The sequence below is a fragment of the Bactrocera neohumeralis genome, chromosome 2 (genome assembly GCF_024586455.1).
Source record: "Bactrocera neohumeralis isolate Rockhampton chromosome 2, APGP_CSIRO_Bneo_wtdbg2-racon-allhic-juicebox.fasta_v2, whole genome shotgun sequence".
NCBI classification, from domain to species: Eukaryota; Metazoa; Arthropoda; class Insecta; order Diptera; family Tephritidae; genus Bactrocera; species Bactrocera neohumeralis.
In genome coordinates, this window is record NC_065919.1 from 88,960,648 (window position 1) to 88,983,486 (window position 22,839).

The 22,839-nt window shown below is 36.5% G+C and overlaps 2 protein-coding genes across 10 annotated transcripts in view; one reads left to right on the forward strand and one right to left on the reverse strand.

Moving 5' to 3' along the window:
* Nucleotides 1–22,839, reverse strand: part of LOC126767604 (tropomodulin) — a 138,395-nt gene that overhangs the window by 40,100 nt on the left and 75,456 nt on the right. The gene's annotated exons all lie outside the window — the stretch shown is intronic.
* Nucleotides 1,671–22,585, forward strand: LOC126767614 (uncharacterized). Its single transcript, XM_050485072.1, has 2 exons — nucleotides 1,671–2,532; nucleotides 16,840–22,585. The coding sequence occupies exon 2, from the start codon at nucleotides 17,511–17,513 to the stop codon at nucleotides 17,652–17,654; it is 144 nt and encodes a 47-aa protein (XP_050341029.1). The 5' UTR covers nucleotides 1,671–2,532; nucleotides 16,840–17,510; the 3' UTR covers nucleotides 17,655–22,585.

A 22,839-nucleotide genomic window follows, 5' to 3' on the forward strand; every position in this document is an offset into this window, starting at 1 on the left:
TGGTGGTTTTTGTTTACTGGGTGAGCTGATGGGTATACAAAAACTGACATTTATGGCGATTTTATAAAAAAAAAAAAAACAAAGTATACTTTTGACGAGTAAGTTCAAAAATTTTTTTTTTTAGATATATGGGACTAAGAGAAGTGCATATTGACCCGTTTTAACACATTTGGAACACAATGATATACTACTACCAGAAATGGATTATCTCTGAATTTCAATTACGCATCTCGCACATTGCCCGATATTTTCTTTAAAAAGAAAACTATAGGCAATGGGGTCCATATATTTGAGGCTTGAACATTTTTGCTTCGATTTGAACAGTTTTTGGCCATAAAAGTAATATTCTTCAAAGGCACTCTTTGTGCAAAGTTGTAAAAGTATAAGAGTCAAAATTGCGTTATATGGGGAGGAGGCGTTGTTGTAGCTTGTTTTCGCTCATTTTCAGACCGTAACATGGAAATGTCTGAAAAATCGTATGTACCGAATTTGGTTCAAAACGTTCGAGGAACAGCCGAGATATGTGATTTCAGCTAAAGTAGGGCGGTGTTTCGACCATTGTCCAATTTTGACCCAGGCTGCTGTAAATTCCTCTCATACTCATCTCGGAGGAAAAATTTAATGGCTCTGGAGTTTTTAGTTATTGATTTATCGCACTTTTAGTACTTTTAATAGAGCCGTTATATAGTGAGTGGACTGAATTATCTCTAATTTTTACAGTGTCGGGAGGATTGCATAAGGGATTTGTCCTGAGCGAATTTTGTTGTTGATATGTACATGAAACCTATTAGCGGACGATATCACGCCCACTTTTTAAAAATTTCAGCGCACAGTTGCCACATGCTGCTGCCAATTACTACTCTTACCGAGGCACAACAAATTCTTCCCACTTGCCTTTTTGGAATTTAATAAGAATTAAGCGCTAATAGACCAACAAAAATGACACCCACGTCCACAAAAAACCAACAAATTGACTCACCTACACGATTCGGTGATTTCTCCGCGAAAAAAAAACATCAATGACTTGTAAGCGTCGGAACAACAGTTCGAAAACAGAGCAACAAATCGTAAATGGCTTCGTTAAGATATTTAGAGGCGAAAGAAAGAAGTGGGGAAGGAAGTAAAGCAAATGCGCCTAAGAAGTGTACCAAGAGGCAGTGACTTAGCTACACAACTTTCGCTGCCGCCTACCTTCATAACACTCATAAGCTAGAAGCGGAAGAACAACACAAAAGTGGCAACAAACAATGGCGAGAACGCAACTCCATGCGATAGTACAAATCGGTTTCTGTGCCAAACTGCGAACACAAACAAAGCCGGCTGTTCACTTCGGTGTTTTTGTGCTTGTTTTTATTTCGTTTTTTGTTGCCGCCATTGTCGCTGTTCGGTGACTGTTGCTGTTGCTGTTATAGCTGCTGTTGCTGTTATAGTTGCTGTTGCTGCAACCACCCACCACCAGCACATGTGGCATGGGATGATAACGAAAGTCCAACGAACGCAACGGCTGCAACAACTACAGCAATAACATTCGCACACGGCTGGCCAAAAAGCAAACAGGCGGAAAACAAACCGAAACGATCAGAAACGAAAGGACTCCAACAAACAAACGGACGGGCGTACGAATATAAGACTCACTGAAGGCGAACGCAACAGCAGAGTCGCGTAAGAAACGTTGAAGCGACCGGACGAGTTTGCCATAGCGCACAGCATTCGTTGAGCGTCGAACAAGCGTTCGCATTTATTTTCGTAAAGTTGCCGAAGAAGAAGAAGAAGCAGCAGCACCAAGTGATAAGTGGAATTTTTGTGAATGAAATCGAGCGAAACTACCGTTGGAGCGCGCGTTGAGTCGCAGCGAAAGCGCCGAGTGTTGTCAAGTGAAAGTGCCGTTTGGTCAATACTCCGCGAGTCAAGTACACGCACTGTTGCACGCGTACTGAACGTGAACGTGAACGCCATGGGCGCTTGTGTGATTGTTTGATTGTGTTGGCCTCTGGGGCAGCTTAATGTGAGCCAATGGGCGCATAAAGGATCAAGTGAAGAGATAACGAAGGAAAGTGAAAATAAATAAGCAAATAAATACCTAAAAACAGCTGTGCGGCTTAAGAGTGTGTGCGCGTAACGGTACATTTATTTAGTTGACTGGTGTGGTTTGCGTGCCGCAGGTGCGTCGCGGTGATTGGATTGTGGCGTCTACATTACAGTCGGCTTTTCCGCTTGATTCCCTTCGTTCGCCAGCAAAGCCGCAACTGGCATGAGGTTCTTAAATTAATGAGCGCATATGCACCTAAAAACTTGGGCTCGGCGACCGACCGCCCACACACACTCTCAACGAAATTGGAGCTTAATACAAGAACGCTAATAATATTTGGTCCAAATTAAGCACACATGAGCGGCTCGAGCGGTTGGAGCGGTTTACCTAATTCAGCCGAGCATCATCAGTCACAGCGGCCGAAGTGCCGGGCAAAAGGCGAAAGGATAATTTTCAAGTGTTAACCACAGCTGGAGGACATTTAACACTTCAGCGACTTTTGGGTAAGTACGAAGCCTGCCACGGGCGTATGCTCACCCAACCGTCTCACCCACACCAAAGGGTGTTGCGTTAAGCTTGTTTGGGCAAACAAAAGGCGTACGGTAGCAGTTCGCCTGCGTTTTTATTAGTGCTCCTGCACATATTCTCCGAATTAAAATCCATCGACGTAAAAAAGATCTATACTACTCTTCCGCTGCCTTGCTTAGCACGCTCGCATTCCAGTTACATTGGCCGTTATGCCTGCGTTTTTATACCGTTAGCCTTTTTATTTTCATCCGCATCAACGGGCATTGTGGCATATTAGCGCGGGCAAGGGCATTGCAAGTGGCGGTGTGTTCCGGTGGGTATTTGATATGTTTGCGGATTCAGAGTGTACGGTTTATTACGAGTGTAGTGTCCGCCCGCAGTAGTGGCTAATGCTGATTAATGAGCTCCCTGGAGAAATGAGTTCGTATAAGCAGGAAGCTATTTGTAGGCGGAAGCAAAGCGAACATTCTTAGAAAATTTCACAAATATTTTATGAAAGATTCTTTAAAATTTAATTGTTAAAGGTTGAAGTAAAAATAAATATTATGGGAAGAAAGTGTAACAACAAATATTGTTAGCAGCATATAATATGAATTATGAAATAGTTAATTATACCAAACATATTTCTAAATTTTATAAAAAAAATGGTATTGGTTTTTTGGATACAATATTTGGACCTTAGAGTCAATAAAAAAATTCATTTAAATTAAAATCAATAAAAAAGTAAAGAAAATAATATTCTTAATATTATTATAAAATTTATTTTTTTTATATTCTCGAAACACTTAATTTGAGGTTAAGAAATCATTTAATATTTAATAATTTTAATTTATTTTTTAATTAGTTTCAGTAGATTTTAATTAAACTTTTTTTTTATGTAAAAACTGAAAATTTTTTGCAACTGAAGCTTTTCTCATTTATAAAAAAAAATATTTTATTTTACAAAAATTTAATTTTACAAAAACATATTTCATAAAAATAAATATCTAACAATAAGAAAAATTAGTGAGTTAATAAATATATAGGAAAGAAAAATATTTAAATAAAAATTTATTTTATTAAAATATTAAACTTATAAAATTAATAAGAAAAAAAACAAAAAATTTAAATTTTTTTTAGTTTTTAAATTTTTGAAAAAATATAATAAAAACTTTATAAATAATTGTGGAAATTCAACTAAAGTGTTCACTAGTTGATAAATTAGTTTTATAGTTTTTGTAGAATATAGAAAAACAAATATCTAAAAAAATAGCATAATTTCTTATAAATGTTTTATTTATTTTAAAAACTTCTTTCCCATAAGTGTTTATACCCTAAAGAGGATGTATAAAGCTTGCCACGAGGTTTGTAAGACCCATATGCAAATGGCGGAGACCCTGAATGGCATATATCGGCACCTAAAATACAAAACCATATCATCAAAAAAATCGAATTTGAGTTTTTATTGTTTTCGATTCACTACATCATTTTACATTCATGTAGCATAAAATTTGCTGGCACATATGTATGTATAACCAATGTATAACCAATATACATATAACCATTTAATAACTAAAACTCAAATTTTGTTTTAATATGAAAGGTTTCTATTATACCGTTTTCCCTTCGCCTATAAACTTAAAAAAAAAGTGATGTTACATTATTTTGCATTTTAGGTGACAATTTATGTACATATGTATATAACTGATCAGCGTGACGAGCAGAGTCGATTTAACCATGTCCGCCTGTCTGTCGTCAGTATATATGCGAACTAGTCCCCCAGATTCTGAGATATCGAACTCAAACTTTCCATACGTCTTTTTCTCTCCAAGCAGCTGCTCAGTTTTTGAAACGACCGTTATCGGACCACTATAGCATATAGCTGCCATATAAAGTGAAAGGTCGGAAGCAAGTACTTGCACGGAAAAAAATTTTATTTGACAAGGTATCTTCTTGAAATTTGGTACGATTAATTGCCTAAGGCAATAACGCAATCGCCAAAGAAATTGTTTAGATCGTACCACTATTATATATAGCTGCCATACAAACTGACCAAGCGAACTCAGGTCCGTGTATGAAATACTTTTCTATTTGAAAAGGTATATTCACGAAATTAGATTACTATTCGATCTATCGCTACAAACTCCAAAGAAATTGTTGAGATCAGATTACTATAGCATATAGCTATCATATGAAACGATCCTTTCATACACCTTTATGCTACAAAAAGTGCACCAGTGAAGGGTATTACAAACCCAGTTCAGCCAAATTATATATTTTTCTTGTTTTTAATATTCTTTATGACGCTTGCTGTATATTTGTTTACATGCAGCTTGCCACAAACTCACTTAAAAATGTTAGAATAAACTTCCTCCATTATTATTATGTCGTTCAACGAGCATCTATTAAACTTATCCCCACTTAAATCAAAAAGTACCTAAAATCAACAAAAAATTACACCAAATTGCAAGCCATCAAATCGATGTTTTCCCATTTTGTTACACTTGTACCACTACTTGTGGTTAACTTCAATTACTTTGTGCTATGCGCTAGTGGCGGAGCAACTCTAATTTATAATCTTGTCATTTGTAACAGACGACGTTGCCGACAAAGCCATTATTTCCTCAACGACTTGTTGAACCCAGCAATGGAGCAGCGGACAAAGCGCAGAGATAACGTCGAAAAAGCAATTGGCAAATATGATGGCAGACGGAATGCCAAGCGAAGATAGTGATGCGTGTGGGGAATTACAGTTCAACAGCTGGCGACTGCCTACGCAGGAGCGTGTTAGTGTTTTTGAGTGATGTGGGCAAAGACTACTACTACATACATATGAGAACATTGCGATAGATTTGCGTGTGACTTGTCGACAAGTTGTTCGGGCGCGTCTGCATGCCTGCAGGTTTCGCTTCGTTTTTTTCGGTCTTCTAATTCTCTTGAAAGTATCAAATGGCTATTTTATTTGACTACACATACAGACAAGTGTATATGTGCATGTGTGTTTTACATATGATTTCTTGATGGTTCGGTGACTTCGAGCAAACCCACACGCATTTGTCGGCACTCAAATCCCAGAATTTATTTACTTTTCCTTGAAATGGGTTGGGTAAAAAATTGCTATATATTTTTTCGCCGACTGACAGTTTCCTTCCGCACATTAGTGTATTCCCACATACATCCTTGTATATGTTTCCTCGTAACTACTTACATGCCATGCTGGGTGTCTGCATACGTGCTTGCTTTGAAGCTTCAGTCATTTTTGTAATAACAAACAGTTTTGCTCCTTTGAAAGTTCCTTTTATTGCTTAAAAAGATATAAATTTACTGCAACATGTTTAAAATTCGCCAATATTTTTTTATAAGTGCGTGAAACAATAAGAAAAGTATCCACCTTCAATAGATGGTCGAAAGAAATTGAAATATATTTTTACAGAGGTTCTTCTTTGCAGTAGATCTGAGATCAATCTTCTTTAAATGATATCAGCAACAATGAAATATGAGAAGTTATATATGTTTTAATGAAATTGTTAGCTTCTTGATTTACAAAATATTGAATAGTCACCACTCTTCCTATAAACAATTGGTATAAATACAACAAACTGGTATGGAAATAGTAAAGAAAGTAGTTAAAGCAATTCAACGAGGTATCCATAAAGTCTTCTTAACTGAATATGTTTACTATTGTTACTCACTTGTAATTCGTTTATCCTATTGTGTGCATTCATACTACCTACCTACATACATAGTGGTAGCGAATCTAACACCACTATTATGCGACAGACATTGTCTCTGAGGGTGTTATGAGTCGATAAATGATGAATTGATTGGTTCTTATTATAACAAAAGTACTTACATTGACTTTGAAACTCAGTAGAATATATATATTGGGTAGTCGAAGAAGTCTTTTCGTATTTCTAATCCAACTTCGACTTATTTTTTTTATATTTATAATGAACTTTATTAAACCAAATATGTACCATTTTGGTCGACTACTTTTTGCCATTTTTCCGCTATAGACATTATTCCATCAGTGTAAAAAGTTTCTGGTTTCTCGGCGAAAACCTGCGACAAGTCATTTCCACAGGCTTCTCTTGAAGCCAACTTTACTTTATCAAAAATAGAAGACAAACCCTTTCTGTTGATCAGTTCGGGCAATTTTTTTCGATTGCTTGCTTCAATCTTATCGGTTGTTGACAATAAAATGTAGAATCAACCGTTCGACCAGGCTGGAGCTGCTCATAGTGTATGATTTCTTTCCAATCCCATCAAACACTCAGCAAAACCTTTCGAGGCGTCAATCCTGGCTTTGCGCCAATCCGATCCTTTGCTTGGACCATAATCTTTTTCATACATTATTGTCGTATTTGATCCACTTTTCGTTTCCTGTTACCATTCGCTTCAGAAATGGTTCGAGTTCATTTCGTTTCAGTAAAGAAACGCAGATGTTAATTCTATCCATTAAATTTTTCACAGACAATTTTTATGGTATATGGCCAACACTATATGGTATGATACAATGTGATTGGTGGCACTGGAGATATACGACTGCAACGACATCTATTGACAAAATACGAAAAGACTTTATCGACTACCCAATAACTTACAACTAACTACAGTACAAACAACCGAATGTTGTCAATTGTAATATTTTAGAGCTCTGTAAACACTAAATCTGAAGTTATGGAAATTTTTTCTCGATAATTTTCGCCCTCGATATTGAAGGGCTTTAATGCAGACACAAAAAAAAAAGAACTGTGAAAGGTGAAAAGTTTTAGTTTTTAGGCAGGGGAATGCCTTAACCCTTTAAATGCTAAAAACACGTAAAGTTTAATTAACAATAACTAATAAATTTCTTATGAAAATTCATACATACATAAATGTAGTTTATTTTTCCTGTAACTTTTATGTTATTTTAATAACAAAGCATACAAAAGTCCATTTATATCCCTCACAGAATTATCGCCAAAGTTACTACAAGGGAGAACGCTATGCTCATATGTGTGTATGTATATATATGTGTCTTGCTGGTAACGGCTTCCCGTTGGGAAAGCTCAAATGCTTCTGTAATTACTTTATATTTATGTGTAAGAGTTACAACAAAACACTTATTCACTGAGCATGTAGACATTCCTTAGACAGCTTAGCAGCAGCGCCGCATGTGAGAGTTTAGACGAGATTTCCTTGCATGTCAGGCCTTTTTATTGACAGGGTTCCGTATATCCTTTACTTTTCTACTCAATATTCCCAGAAATAAATATTTTAGGCTTCAAGAACATAGCAAAAACATTGTTTCTGAAAACGTGCTTGTTGTGATTTACACCATAGATTACGCACTCAAATCGTCTTTTATGAGATTGAAGCAATTAAAATATGCTTTTCAAACAGCAGGGAGGAGAAATTTGAATTCGTAGTTTATTCGAGTTAATTTTTTAACGCAAAAATCATTTAAATCTTTCTCCGTGCTTATAACGACTGTCACTCTAAAAGCCGGCACGTCATTATTTCCCGTTTCTCCGCAGGGTTGCTGTGCCTACGCCCGCACTGTTGACGTCTCTAGCATCAATTTGAGTGTTAGTGCTCGCATTCCCTTCAGATTGTGAAATTCTTTTGTGCATTCTTATTTGACAAACTTTTTTAATGAGTTTCACTGGGGAGCACATTTGGTACTTCGTTATTTACGCAAACTCCCAACAGCAGTTCGGCGTCCGTCGGCTGCAGAAATGCCAGCCTCTTCCTGCGAGGCGTGTGTGCTGTGAGCAGCGTGTTTGTTACTATTATGTGCTACGAAATACATTTGTTGCTATTTTTAGCAACTTTACTCTCGTAATTTCATAGGCCTGCAGGCATTGGGCGGCAGCTAGGGTGTTTTTTTGGCTTCTTTCAGTTAACAGTGTAAATTTCCTTGTTCCACCACCGCGGCGCAGCTAAGCCTACGCAAATAAACAGTTGTAGTGGTGTAGTTCTTGGGCCTACGCTTCTTATTTTTTATCCCACTTGCCGCTTGAGCTTTTTCCAGTATCCCTAATGCGCTAAGCACTCCTTCGGAGGCTCCTCAATGCACATGTCAGCTGTCTAATTGGAGTAACTGCAAATCTTCAATACTCTACGGCCAACTCAGAGAGTGTTTGTGCTGCTGTTGACACTCATTTGGCTGTCTGGCTGAAGCCTGCAGGCTCCCCTTGCGATCCATTTCCTATTTAACACAACTTTACGACAGATTACTTGAACTTTGCGTGAACTCGAAGTCATTAGTTAAATAGATCCAACACAAGTTGCGAAAGAAGACGCCGCTCTAATCCGACGCACTTGCAAAAGCTCCTCAACTTCATATTACATCTAGCCTGCGCGTGTGTGTGGGTGTGTGTGCGTGTGAAGCTTCATAAAAAATGTAAGTGGATTGCAAACAAAAAACTAAAGCACGCGAAGTGTGCAAATAGACGATAAGCATGTAAAGCTGAAAGGGTTGGTCAGAAGAGGCAGAAGAAGCTGAAGCAAGTTGCAACTGTCATTACGTGTGCGCTCTGTGGCAGCATTTTAACCGCTCGAATACTCAATATCCTGCCTGGCTGCAGCCGTTGTGCTGATAGCCGGCCGAGCACTTTTGTTGCTAACTGCTCGCTAACGGTAAGCTTTATTGCTTCGGACGCGCTGTCGTCAACCCAAGTGGTGGATTATTGGTATGGCTGTGAGCAGACAAGAATGAGTGAATGAATAACTGATACATGCCGTGACACACGCACTGGGCGAGGCGGCTAGAAGCTGGCAACTTGCACGCGCTGCACGATTCCCCACATTTTTTCGACAGGCGAGCACTCATTTGACAAATTGACATAGTTATGTTTAAGTTTTATTTTACAACAGCGAAGAAACGACAGTTTAACGGTTTCTACTCATGCATGCCTCATTTCGAATTGTGGGCGAAGATAATATTTAATATATACTCACAAACATACAAATGTATATGCATACATACGCACAAGCTTTGTTACTTTTCGCATTGAAAGTGGAGTTTTTCGTTGATTATTGCGGAACTAGTTCCTTTCGGAGCGATACTAGTGCCAGCTGAGTTAGCATACGAATATGTTAAAATAATGCTTCGCATTTGAGAATACACGAAACAGCCAGGTCTTCGAAATAAATCATCAAAATACTTGTATGCGCACTTTAAATTATTCTTTGATTACGATTATTGAAAGATAGTCTTCCGACAATCTATATCAAGTCAATTTTTGCTAACCACTCTGTACACGTGCACCCGCTTGGGTCACTGCTGGGTTAATTTTCAATTGCTTTGTATTTTTATATCTCATAAGCACTTTAAATACTCGTAAAATGTTCACGAGTTCGGAGCGTTGCTTATGTGTGCCATATTTCACTGGAGCGAATGTTCAACAGGATACTCAGCGGGCTTTAAAAGCGCTTTGCCACACAGTTGAAAGTGAATTTATGGCAGCGAAATACAACTGCGGAAACATATGCTTATTTATGTTTGCGTTATGCTCGTTACATAAACGTGGTTTCGCGTGAAAGTTACTTTTTATGAGAGTTATGAGCTCACTTTGTTTATTCATTGCTGGAGAAGTGCGTGCAACATTTTCATTGCACTTTAAATTGTAGCATTGTTATTGTTGTCAATTGAGAGATGGAAAATTTCATAAAGAATGTCTCTGACTAAAACTTTAATAGATTAGTATTTTTCACAAATATTTTTTCGTATTTTTTCTAAAATATAAATAAATTTAGCTATCATTGTTATCGCTTAAAAATAGCTTTTTCAGCAATTGTTTTCTTTAGTTTTAAGTTGTGTTAAAAATCTGATTGCTAAAAATGTTGAAAAATCCTTAGCTTGTATTTTTCTTGCTTTCTCTTTCTCTTTGAATCAGTTTAACTGAGAATTTTTCATGAACTTTTTCGTCTTTCGACTTACATATTTACATAATGCATGCCACGACTTTGCAAGCATAATTTAATATATGATTTATGAAAGTGTGAAGTGTGTGTATGCCTTTTCCTCATCCTCATCGTCAACCAGTGTATGCTTAAAGGACGCCATGTGGTATGAGTAACATTTAATTGTGCAAAAAGCTTTGAGCCGTGTGAAATCATGCGGGCTCATAAGTGCTTTTTAAATATTTTTGCTTATTTTTCATAAACTTTATTCAATATTTCCTCAATGAAAAATTATTTTACATAATATTTGGGATATGGGCGAAATAGTCATAGAAATTAGACTATAATTTTAATATAAATATGTCGCCTTAATAATGCTAAATTGTGATTGCAGCTGGAATAATTAATGCATCACCTCAACTACAATAATGATGAAGCGGGTGTTAGAATAATCAAGTTGAGAATAAAATTGAATCTACCCAAAAAAGTGGTCAGTCACGTATTAATAGAAAGCACTAAAAACGCTTCCGCTTTTGTAGAAATATTCTTTAAATGCATTTCCACGACTCAATTGATTAACAATCACTTATGAATTTGTTTAAATATTGAAATTTTATATTATATATTATGACAAAAAAGGACCGAGAAATTGTAAATAAAACACAAAATATTTAATTATTCATCAATATTTATTTTTTCGTCTTCAAAGGAATCCCCACCAGATGTAATAAACTTATGGCAACGATTTTTCCAGTCCTCGAAACACTTTTCATAAGCACTTTTTGGGACGGCTTTCAGCTCCTCCAGCGAATTTGGTTTTATCTCTTCGATCGACTGAAAGCGGGTTCCACGGAGCGGTAATTTCAGTTTGGGGAACAAGAAAAAATCATAGCGAGTAAAATCTGGTGAATACGGTGATTGATCGATGATATTCATTGGGTTTGGCTTCAAGGTCGGTCACAATCGTGGATCGATGTGTTGCTGCATTAACATCGTGTGAAATTTATGAATTGTTCTTCTACAATTCTGGCCGTTTTCGACGAACGTTTTCACGCAAACCCCTCAATATAGCCAAATAAAACTCCTTATTGACCGCTTGTCCCTCTGGAACAAAATCATGATGCACCATACCACGAATATCGAAAAAAGCAATGAGAATCACCATGATTTAGAGCGACCTTGGCGTGTTTTTTTTGGTTTCGGCTTGTTCTTTCCCTTCCATTACGATGATTGTTGACTTGCTTGTATGTCAAACTCATAAACCCATGCCTCATCGGCAACTATAATGCTCTCCATGAATGTGGGATTGGGATTCACACGTTCAAATATGACCAATAAGACCTGTTTACGGTACTCTTTCTGAAAAACAATCAGCTTTATCGGGACGAGTCGAACAAGAACGCGTTTCATACCCAAAATATCCACCAAAATCATTCGACCGATCTTGCGAGAAATTTTAGGCACTCTTGTCATCTCTCTAAAACTTAGTTGATGATTTTCAAGCACCATATCCTTAACTTTTTTAATAATTTCATCAGTTGAATAGGTAGAAGGTCATCCAGAACGAGGCATGTTTTCAACGATTTCTCGACCGTCTTTGAAGACTTTGTTCAATCGTAGGCTTGTGTTTTTGATAAAACTGAATCACCGTAAGCCTTCTCCAACATTCGAAACGATTATGCACACGAAATTTGGTTAGAAATACGACAAATTCTTTGTTCGATATGTTTATCTATTGTAAAAATCGAGCCGACTTAAGCAGCTACTGTGAACAAACTGGTTGACAGATCGCGCTTATATTTATCATAGTAATTAAGAATGATCCTACCAACTCATAAAAATACATGTTTTTAAAATATCATTTATCCGGGGAATTTAAATTACAATTACAAGTACAATTTGCCACAATGATTTTTTATATAAAATTAAAGTATTTAAACTTTTACAGCGCAACATTAAATTTCCTCACATAAAATTATCAGCCATTTTTACCAAATCAATAGACTCTCACAGTCACTTTACGCTTCTTCGTAATAGATTTTAATAAATAATTTACACCACTGTAATATTAATGACAATTAATGGCTTATTGGATATTTAGGCCAATTTAATTTTTGCTAATGCATTTTTAAGTAACAATAAAGCATCGATTTTCGACCATTCGTAAATTTTTAAATAAACTTTTGGAGTATCATGGCATAAATTGAACAAAATTTCTCGCTCATATGAGTGGAAAAACTAATTCGCTTAGCTATATTTGCGCATTTATCAAAACTTCGGCTTCACTTCGCTATTTTTTGAATGAAATTTAAAGTTTGAAACAGTAAATAAGTTTAAATACTGCTATTCAGAGCTTACTCTTCTTTTTTTTTGGCAATCAAAAACAAGTGCTTTGCATTTATTTATAAATGTTCACGCAAAAACAAAAACAACATGTGCTAGAAATTCTTGAAAAAATATTGAACGATTTATTTTGAATTTTATTGCTTTACTACAAGCAAAATATTTTATTTAAATACAGCGTGGCGCTCTATTAAACGTCATTTCTGCATTGCAAACTGACCACAAAATCCAGTTGTATGCGTGCGGCATGAACAGCTCGCCGGCAACCAAAAACAAAGCAGCGTGTACATAAATGCATGGCAAATAGTGTGTGGCAATGAATGAAAAAGTTGCGCAGTGAATAAAGTTTGTTGTTGTTGTTCGAAAAATTTCCCTCCGCGTTAACAAACTAGCTGGCTGACTCCTGACTGTCAAAGTTTGCAACTGCATTAAAACAAATGCTGCATTGTTGCACCAACCACGCAACCAAAAGGAAAAAAAGAGGAAGGACCTGAGCATTAGTGGATTATTGAATTCCTTTCGAGTGATTACGTCGCACTGAAGCAACTGAGAATTACCTGCGTCTGTCTTAACTCTGCACTTCGCAATGCTGCGAGAGTAATTAAAAGAGAAACTGCACAATTCCTCTTTTCTACTTACTAAAAATCCCAACTGTATGTGTGTGCGCCCGATTGTGCATTTGAAATAAAGCGGAAAGAAGGAGGTTTTAATGATCGTAAGAAAGAAAAAAGGTAGGGAATTCTTATAATCAAAATGTAAATATATCTGCTGACTCTGCGGAGAGAAGAAGATGAGCGCCAAGCGTTCCAGCGAAGGTAATGAATAAAGATGCGGGTTTTATGGAACTCTTTTGCATTCTGAAACATGGAAAATACACAAGGGCGCAGCGGAAGACATAGATACCACAACCACATCATTTGCGAGTGTGCGGTCTCCTGGGCAGCGCAGGTATGCTTCGGCTTCATCGGCTGGGTAAAATACACCAGCTTATTGCTCGCACTTGTGGCAAAGCGTACTTCGTAGTCCTCAGCCATCCACTCAATTCAAAGCAGTTTGCTCCACATTTATTTTTCCATGTGCTCATTTACGCACACACATCCACACTTCTGGGTCAGCGCTGCATCGGCGCTGGTGCAAATGCGGATGACATGCGGGGCTTTGCTTCTGCGCGAGCACGCAATGGCCTCTGGTTTGTAATGCTATTTACAATTTCTGCTTTCGAATAGCTATGACACAAGCTAACAGTTTGCAGTTTGGCAAATATTTGCGGAGAAATTTCTTTCACATTTCCTCATTTCCTCAAATTTCAATTTCCTACTGACGTTTGTCGTTTGCCATCGCATTAAATACGTTTGCATATCATTTGCAAGCCAAACACACACACGCATACAAATGTGTACAGCAATGTGTGGAAAAAGTGCAGTGTATATACTTAGTGTAAGTTATGTATATCTGTACATATACATATATATAAGTCGGCATATATATTATGTGGTTATGGGATCAAATGCAAGATGAGTGATGTGAAAAGTATATACATATATAATATATACATATTTTTGAAATGACCTAAAGTAAAATGCTTGGTAATTTTTTGAACCATTATATCTTTAGTATGTTTTAAATAAATGGTAGGTTCGAAGAAAAAGGGAGATAATGCTTTTAAGGTGTTACTTGGATTTTGAAATTTTTTCTTATCTCTTTGAAATACTTTGATACATCTTAAATATTTATCCAAAGTTTCAAGGCAATCGCAACAAAAGTGTAGGAGATAGAACCTTGGGAGAGCGGGCCGTTAAGCCAGACCGATCGGCGAATTTAATCTTTGATCGTGTGTTTCCCGAAATATCATTTTCAAAGTTGGTAGTCTTAATTTCTCAGACACTAGTGGAGCGAACTTATTTAAATAGATCACTGTTGTTCTAAATAGAATGACGTCGTGATTGTTGGAAGAACTTTTTGAAGGAAATTTTTAGTAAAAGTTAGACTTAAATTATACTGTTTTATTTGCAGCTGTGCCAAAAATTAATTTCTTTTCCAAATTATTCGATTAATCATTTACTAACCAATGAAATTTAAATTTTTGATTTGAGATGAATCCTTATTATGTTGGCCACCGCGAGGAGACTTTTTTGGGCGGTGCCTCCGGAAAGTGGCTGATAATGGCTGAATTTATTATAAAAAATTCACAAGTTATTATTCAAGTGCAGCTCGTTGATATGTTCAAAACTTGTAACAATAATCTAAGAGTATGTCCCTAAAGTTATAGATGGGAATTGAAAATATATTCGAAGGTCGAAGGGAAATAGTGACCGAGCGTCTAGCAGATATATTTGCGTTTGGGCAGGAAGCGAAAACTTTAACGCGCGAATTCTTAGTTTTTCATTTTTACGATTTTTCTTAATTGGCGGGCAGAATAGCAAGAAATTAAATGTCGTATGAAATTGGGGCTAAGTTTATTATCCAAAGCATTAAATTCTCTTCTATTTAAACTAAAAAAACTAAGAAAAGTCCTTAGGGACGAGAGTACTTCACATTCATTAGAAAGCCTAATATTACTAAAATGACGTCACATGTGGTTCCAAAGATATAGTTGCTAGTGAGAAGAAAAATAGAAAATCAAAATAAATTTACAATTTTTGTATACAAAAAAATAGAATCATCTTATAAAAGAAACGATATATCGTTATGTGCCCGCAGAACGACCGAATTACAACACGGAATGATGCGAAAATTGGAACAGTTATTCGTTCAGTCCGGCAGATGGTGCTAGCGGAGGTTGTTAATTGACAGTTTTCGGAAGGCATTCTGAGTGCACCATACCTCGATAATCGAAGAAAACTATCAACATAATCTCGATCTTTGACTGCGTTGACATATTTTTATAGGCTGTGGTCTTTGCCATGATATTCGTTCGATTGATTTCTGTTTCCGGGTCGTTTACCTAGATCCAAGACTACCGCCAGTAATAATATCATAACATCGTGGTAGTCGCAAACCATTGTTTCACAGACGTTGACGCGATGCTGTTTTGGAAAAATTAAGTGATTTTGGAACCAATTGTTCTTTCACTTGTCCTAAATCCAAATGATCTTTCAAAATAGTTTTCGCTGACCCTTCCGATATTTCAACGATGTTAGTATGATCTCTGACTGTTAGTCTTCGATTCCCAAGCACCAATTCTTTTATTTTGATGACATGTTGATTAACACTTGATGTTGACGGCCATTCTAGACGTGGTTCATCGTCAACTCGTTCTCGACCCTCTTTGAATAAATAGTATCAATCAAAAACAATTGGTCGTGACAAGCTATTATCACCGAAAACCTCTTCCAACATGTTCAACGTTTCGACGCCAGAAATTTTACAAAATTTAAGCGTTAAATGTAGTTTTTAACTTCTCCAAAACATTTTAAAAATAGTATTTTGTGTCATCATTATGCTCGCCACTGCATTTCCAATACATAACTTTACAAATTCATTCACATACTTTTATGCGCATATGAGATTTTGTGTCGTTGCGCTGTTATGTTGCATGGCTAAGCGCCGCAAAGGACATGTACAACTCTCCCTCTGCTGTGCCCCGCCACTTCGTGTTGCAACTGGAATCTACACATTTAAAGTTGCATACATTAATACCTGTGCGTGTGTGAATGTGAGCATTTTCGAGCACAGGTTTGTTTTGTTGCCACATGAAGTGGCATGGAGTGCATATTGCTGCCGCTTTGTTTAGTCATATTTACAATGGTTGAGCATGTTGCATGCACAGTTGCATGTAAATTCAGCAAGTTTAGCTCACACATCTACAGCGCGTGCACATGTGCGCCGCCATAAGGACCGTTACACTTTTGCTTTTATTTGATTTCACATTTGCAACGACAAGTATTTCGTTATGTATTTACATTGTTGATTTGTTTATTGTGCGCGCGCTGTTGTTGTGCGCCTCAGCGTTGGTGGTTTTCTAGTTCTCCTGCAACTTCAGATACTTTTTATAACATTTCAAATGCAACACATTTGTTTGTAACGGAGAAAGTGCCTTCATAGTATTCCTTTTTACTTTCTACTTGCAGTCTCAACCTTACGAAACAGCTGGTAGAAAGAAAAGTAGAACAAACACCCTAAACGACACCGGTTGGATACATAAAACATCGAAAGAAAAGACGTATGCGACAAGAAAGCGGAAAGCGAAAGGCGGAAGACATCCACTGAGCAGCTTTAACAGAATCTTGAGCGCAACAGACGCGCCTTGTGATTGGCAAAGGCAACACCTGCCCCAATAAATTCAAGTAAAGCATAGCGTTAAGCAGAGTCATAAGCATAGACCACGCGTGGATTCGTTGAACTTATCCGAACGCACCGGCAACAGCGGCTGCAGCGGATCCAATTCAAACGCGCGTTTCCGCTCGCAAGTGTAGCGGGGAACGTGCTGCAGGTATTATCACTGCGGCGCAACAAAAGCCCTTATTATCCGCCACATCTTTGCCACTTGAAGCGATAGCAACTGCGAATATATCCTTTGAGCGCGCCACATTGCACCAAATAAAGAGCAGCGCGCGCGGCATCCTCTGATATTCCACCAACTATTCTCTGCTAACACTACGCGCCACCAAAAGGCAACGCGCGTTCTGCAAATAAGCTTTGCGGCAGACGCGCTTGGGCTTCCGCCTCACTGCGCCACGCCACCAGGTACACTCAGCCACGCGCACGCATTACGTACAACGAATTGGGTCGACGTGTCGGCATGGTGCGCGACATCTTTCTGTACATCCTTTTAATTGTTTTATTTTGCCTGATTTTCATGGCGCAATTACTGGTGAACGTTTACGCCTTTCAACGACAACCGCCCACCACGAAGTCAGATCGCGCTGATATTAGTTTTGTATAAGCTTGCCACAGAACGTGACGGAGGTCGCGCGCTGCAAAGAATGGCGGCAGATGCGCTATCGCGCGGTCAGTGGGCACAGTACTGACCACAAGAAAGTGTTTAAACCACTGAGAGTGCTGTTGCGCTAGAGATGTACGCACAAAAACACAAGAGCAACGGCGCGTTGCAACGACAGGCCGACAATCAGGTCGCGCGCTACAGCCATTGCTATAAGCGCGCAGAACGTGGGATTACGGTGGCGGCGGCAGCGGCGGCCACAGCGGAATGATTGTGTGGATTAATTATGGCACAAGTGCATCCTGCAGCAAAGTCACGGTTTCAATTAAATGTCAGCGCAACAAAGAGAAGTGGGCACTTCGGTTGGATAAGAGCTGTGACGCGACGCTTTGCAAGCGCCGATGAGGAAGCAGCGCGAAAATGCGGAACTTGAGCTAATTAAGACTTATGCAAAACTGCAAAAATTTAACTAAAAAGCAACGGTAAATGTAAAATGGCAGAGAGAACGACAAGCAACGACACATGAAAAACAAAACAAAATTACGAAACGAAGTTAAACGAATTTCAGCGCGATGGCAGTAAACGCATAAATTCACGAAGTGTAAACAAATAAAACCAAAAATGACATTCCGAAAACTATAAATATTAATTAAAAAGCGAAAATAAACAGCGCAACCTAAATTTAAAACAAAAGTTGCCAGATATCAAAAAAAAAAAAAATAAAAGCGTGTAATTGCGTTGGCTGCAGAATAATTTACGGAAATTTTTAATTGAAATACACACAAACGAAAAAACAGCGAAATTTTGCAGCGGAGGCAGTTGGCAGAGAGTTTTAGTCCCTAAGGGTCGCTTTAAATAAACTTCAGCGTGACAAGGCGCTTTGGTCTGATGTAAATAAAAATAACGGAATGTTGATGAAGGTCACAAAAGGAGCTTAGCAGAACATGTGGTGATGCCAGGAGGAGGTTTTGAGGGAAGGAAACAGTCGTATGCATGTATATTTTAGGATTTAAGATTTTTTAGATTACATATACATACATATAAACTATAGTATATTATTAATAGTAAACTATGTTTCATAAATATTTTCATATTCTATGTAAATTTGCGATCACATAACACGTATACAAACAGAAATTGTCCTCAATATATATTTATGACAATATTTAGTAGATTTGTTGTGACAAGTTGCTTCAATATTTAAAAATCACCGCTAATGGATACAAATATTATATTTTGGAAAAAGCACAAAAAATTTGTTTTTACTTTACGAGCTTTCATCATCACTTCATGAACGTTCATTTCTTTCATTTTTATACAAATTTTCAAAAATGTTGAGAAAACTTCCTATAAACGCCATAGTTAATAATATATTTGAAGAAACAAGAGTTGAAATAATGTGAAAATGAAAGCGTTGCTAAAGCTAAATATGAAAGCTCGAAAAAGCTCTGCACATTTAAATGCTTTTTCTCATGATTGCTGTTTTGTTCAAAGGCATATTTTTTAGTAATACATTTTTCATATATATTTTATTGCAACAATTTTTAATTATAATCGCTTGACCTAAATAACTTTGACATGCGCATAGATATGAGTTAACACATATTTTAAGAACAATGCATTTACCAGCATAAAGAGATTATAAGCAGAAGAGAAGTTATCAGCAATTCTTCCATAATAGTCAGAAAATATATGAAATATGTAGAATTAAGATATGGAAGGAAAAATAATTTTCCGATGCAAAAGTAACATTTAGTTTGTGAAAAAGTATTGAATGCAAGGCATTTCTTTAAAATGCGCACAGGAAGAAAATTCTAACAAACTAAATAAAATGCATAGGAATGTAGAAAATATTTATGCTTGTACATATTTGCGTTTTGCGTTTGCAGCGCTCAACCGATTGATGCCAAGTGCGTGCTTCGCTACTTGTTTGCATATTTCGTTTATCATCAACTCTCCCATTTGCTATGCAAATAAAATCACTAAGGCGGTTTGCATAATTTTTATGGAAAGCGTGTGATTTACTTGAATATAAATATGCTTGTGGTTGTGGCAGCCGAGGAATGATGTACGATGTACCAGTGATAGCTTTGCTTAGTCCCGCTTTAGGCCAGTACTCGTTATTGACATGATATAGTGAACGCGATGAGCCTGTCTACTAATCAAGACTAAAGCATGTTCTTAAAGAGATCGCAGATACATAATTATTTACTTCTTCCCTCCACTGGTGGAAAGAGCGCTTTATTTAAATTAGTTTCTGTATCCACAAACCATTTAAAATACCGTAAATAACTAGTTAGTAATTGGTTAGTTATTGGTAAATAACTAGTTAGCTTTTGGTTAGATATTGGTAAATAACTAGTTACTTGTTGGTTAGTTATTGGTAAATAACTAGTTAGTTAACGGGGTCTGCTACTCAATTCTCCAAGCTGTTATTTTCTGAGTGTATTAAGACGATTTCGCGTGCAACTCCGCCAAGCGCAAATATTTAATTTTAAGCGTACAAATAAATCATCTGAGTCATTAAAATTATGTGGCAAGTAGCAGAGTGAAACCGGCAGCGGCAACATAATGAGCATTGGCAGCAGCTGCTACAAACAAGCTTATCTTCAACTCATCTGCATCATCGTTCACCATAAATACGGCTGCCATGCCACAGGCATAAGCAGGAATATTAGCGGCATCTCTAGTGGCAACTTCATTTAGTCAAAGCACGCACTTGAACACACACACAGATACTTATATTTGTATGTGTTATGTACTTGCAAAGCAACCGATGCTCTTGACGTACTTTTCACAGGATTCTGTAACCGATAGTTTTGTATAATTTTTGTACTCACACACACACACCAGCACATGTATATTTCAGTAAATTTAGAGGACTCGCTTGTGTTAATTTCACTTTCGACTGCTAAGAGTAACGGTATCTCCTTGCTGAGTGACTCTAACTGCTCATTTTACACTCATTTGCCAACTTCATTTGCTTTCAACTCGCTCTTACAAATATGTTAATGAGTTTGAGCTCATAATTGAGTACGGGGATTTTGTAATTAACCGTTACAAGTAATTACTTTAACTATTTTCAAATTATGTAAATTGAAATTACAAACAAACACACAAATACAAATAAATATACAAGTGTATGTATGTGCGTGTTATGTTCGGTAGTGTGTGTGTGGGTCCCCGACGTGGAAGTTAGCAATCGGGAAAGCTTTGCAAACTGTTTGTTTAAGTAACTTATAATCAAGTAAATAGTTTGCAAACAAAAGCTCAACATCTAGCAATACACTCACACACACACTGATGCACATTTAAATGTTGCGGCATGCTTTGCTATGATTACGCTGCCAACTTGATTCGATAAAACTTTTGTAATAACATTTTGAAGTTATTCCGTAATTTGGTTCCATTTCTTTATAATAAGGATTGCAGCTTGTTTTGAAAAATTTTCATGGTATTTTGTTCCAATAATATCTGTTGCATAGACACGTTTAGATATTATAAAAGCGTCTGCAAAGTTATTTAATTAATATATATTATTTATATATTTTTTAGTACTCGTTTGCTTTCTTCCATAAATTAATAATTTCAAAAATATATTTTTTTCATTTTTTATGATTATGCCAAACAAGGCATTCAAGAGTATAAAGGAATCTACAAAAGTTATAAAAAGGAAGAAAAATTAGAGGAATAGAAAAAGAACGGAGGAAAAAAAGAAAGGGAGGGAAAGAGAAGTTAGAAGAAAGATGATTTTTGATAATATCAAATATTTTTTTAATGAAAAATTGTTTTTTATTTTTTATATTTACATTTTTTTTACGTAAGTTCTCAGACTGCAGGAAATTCTTTTCTTTCTTGCGGCTCTTTTATTTGTTTTCGTCTTCTTTGGTCCAAAATAGAAAAAGACTTGCATTAGAATAAATACAATATGTATGCTAAGACACAGCTGAAAATTAAGAAAAGTTTTTTAAAATTTTTTTAAATTTTGAAACTCTCACATTCACAGTGAGATATTAAGTATACGGTTTCACATACCACTTTTAAAGATGACTTTCAAAGAATTCAATCAAAATGAGGGAAATAGTTCACATGAAAATTATATATAAATGTATAGAAACCAACTGCACTTGACTTTGTAAACAGGTACATTGAAACAACAACACTAAACTAGACAAATGCCGATCCAGCAAGCACAGTTTTTTTCAAGCAACGAAGTTATTCACAAAATAATCATGATAACGGTAATTTGCATGCTAACCAACATAACTGTACTTTAATTGAGATGCCATGTGCAGCGCATAACTGCAATCAAAAATTTCCCCTCGATTCGGCGCGCTGTACATATCAAACTAACGGAACTTTTAATGCACATCAAACAATTGGAGCAAAATCAAGACTTTACGAACAACATTAGTTCAAGCATTGAATGTTTGGGTGTTTCATGTACTAGCATAAGCATAAATAACATTAATTATAAGGAGCAATAAGTAAAAGCGAAAATTCGCACAAAACACCGAGACCGAGCAAGTAAGCAACAATAAGTATTAAGTATGGTAATTAGTAAGTTTCCAAACAATATCGAACAATAATAGTTTTAGTATTCAACTCAATATTTCTTAACTTAATGTAGTTTTACAAACATATAGAGAAATGTACACATGCATGTCATCAAACGAATGTAAGTATGTGTGTTCGATTGCCCTGCAGCAGTTGAAACCAACAAACAAACAAACATACACATTTTTAATAATTTTCTCAGCAGCGAATGAAAAACGAAAATGAGTATTGATTTCCACAAATGTATGTAGTTAGTAACACAAAAATTATAAACTGTGTTTCGCAATTATAACGCAAATATTGTAATTATCAAGTAATCAAGTAAACCAATTAAAATTGTGCGCATAATAAAGATGGAAATTTATCAGAAATTTAAATTCATTTTTAATAATAATGCATATTATGTTTGTTTAAGTGATCAAATCTTATTAGTTTGATAATTGTTTTGTGTTAAAAGAAGGATCTTTTAATATATTTTGAAAGCTTCAGTAACATTGTAATAATGTCATATTCCTCTAGTAATTAGTTGGATATCAGAAATTATTACAATATGTTTTGAGAATCCCTTTTATGGTCGTTCACTGAGTAACTTCGTTGGATAACAACAGCTGATAAAGTAAGGTTAGTTTTT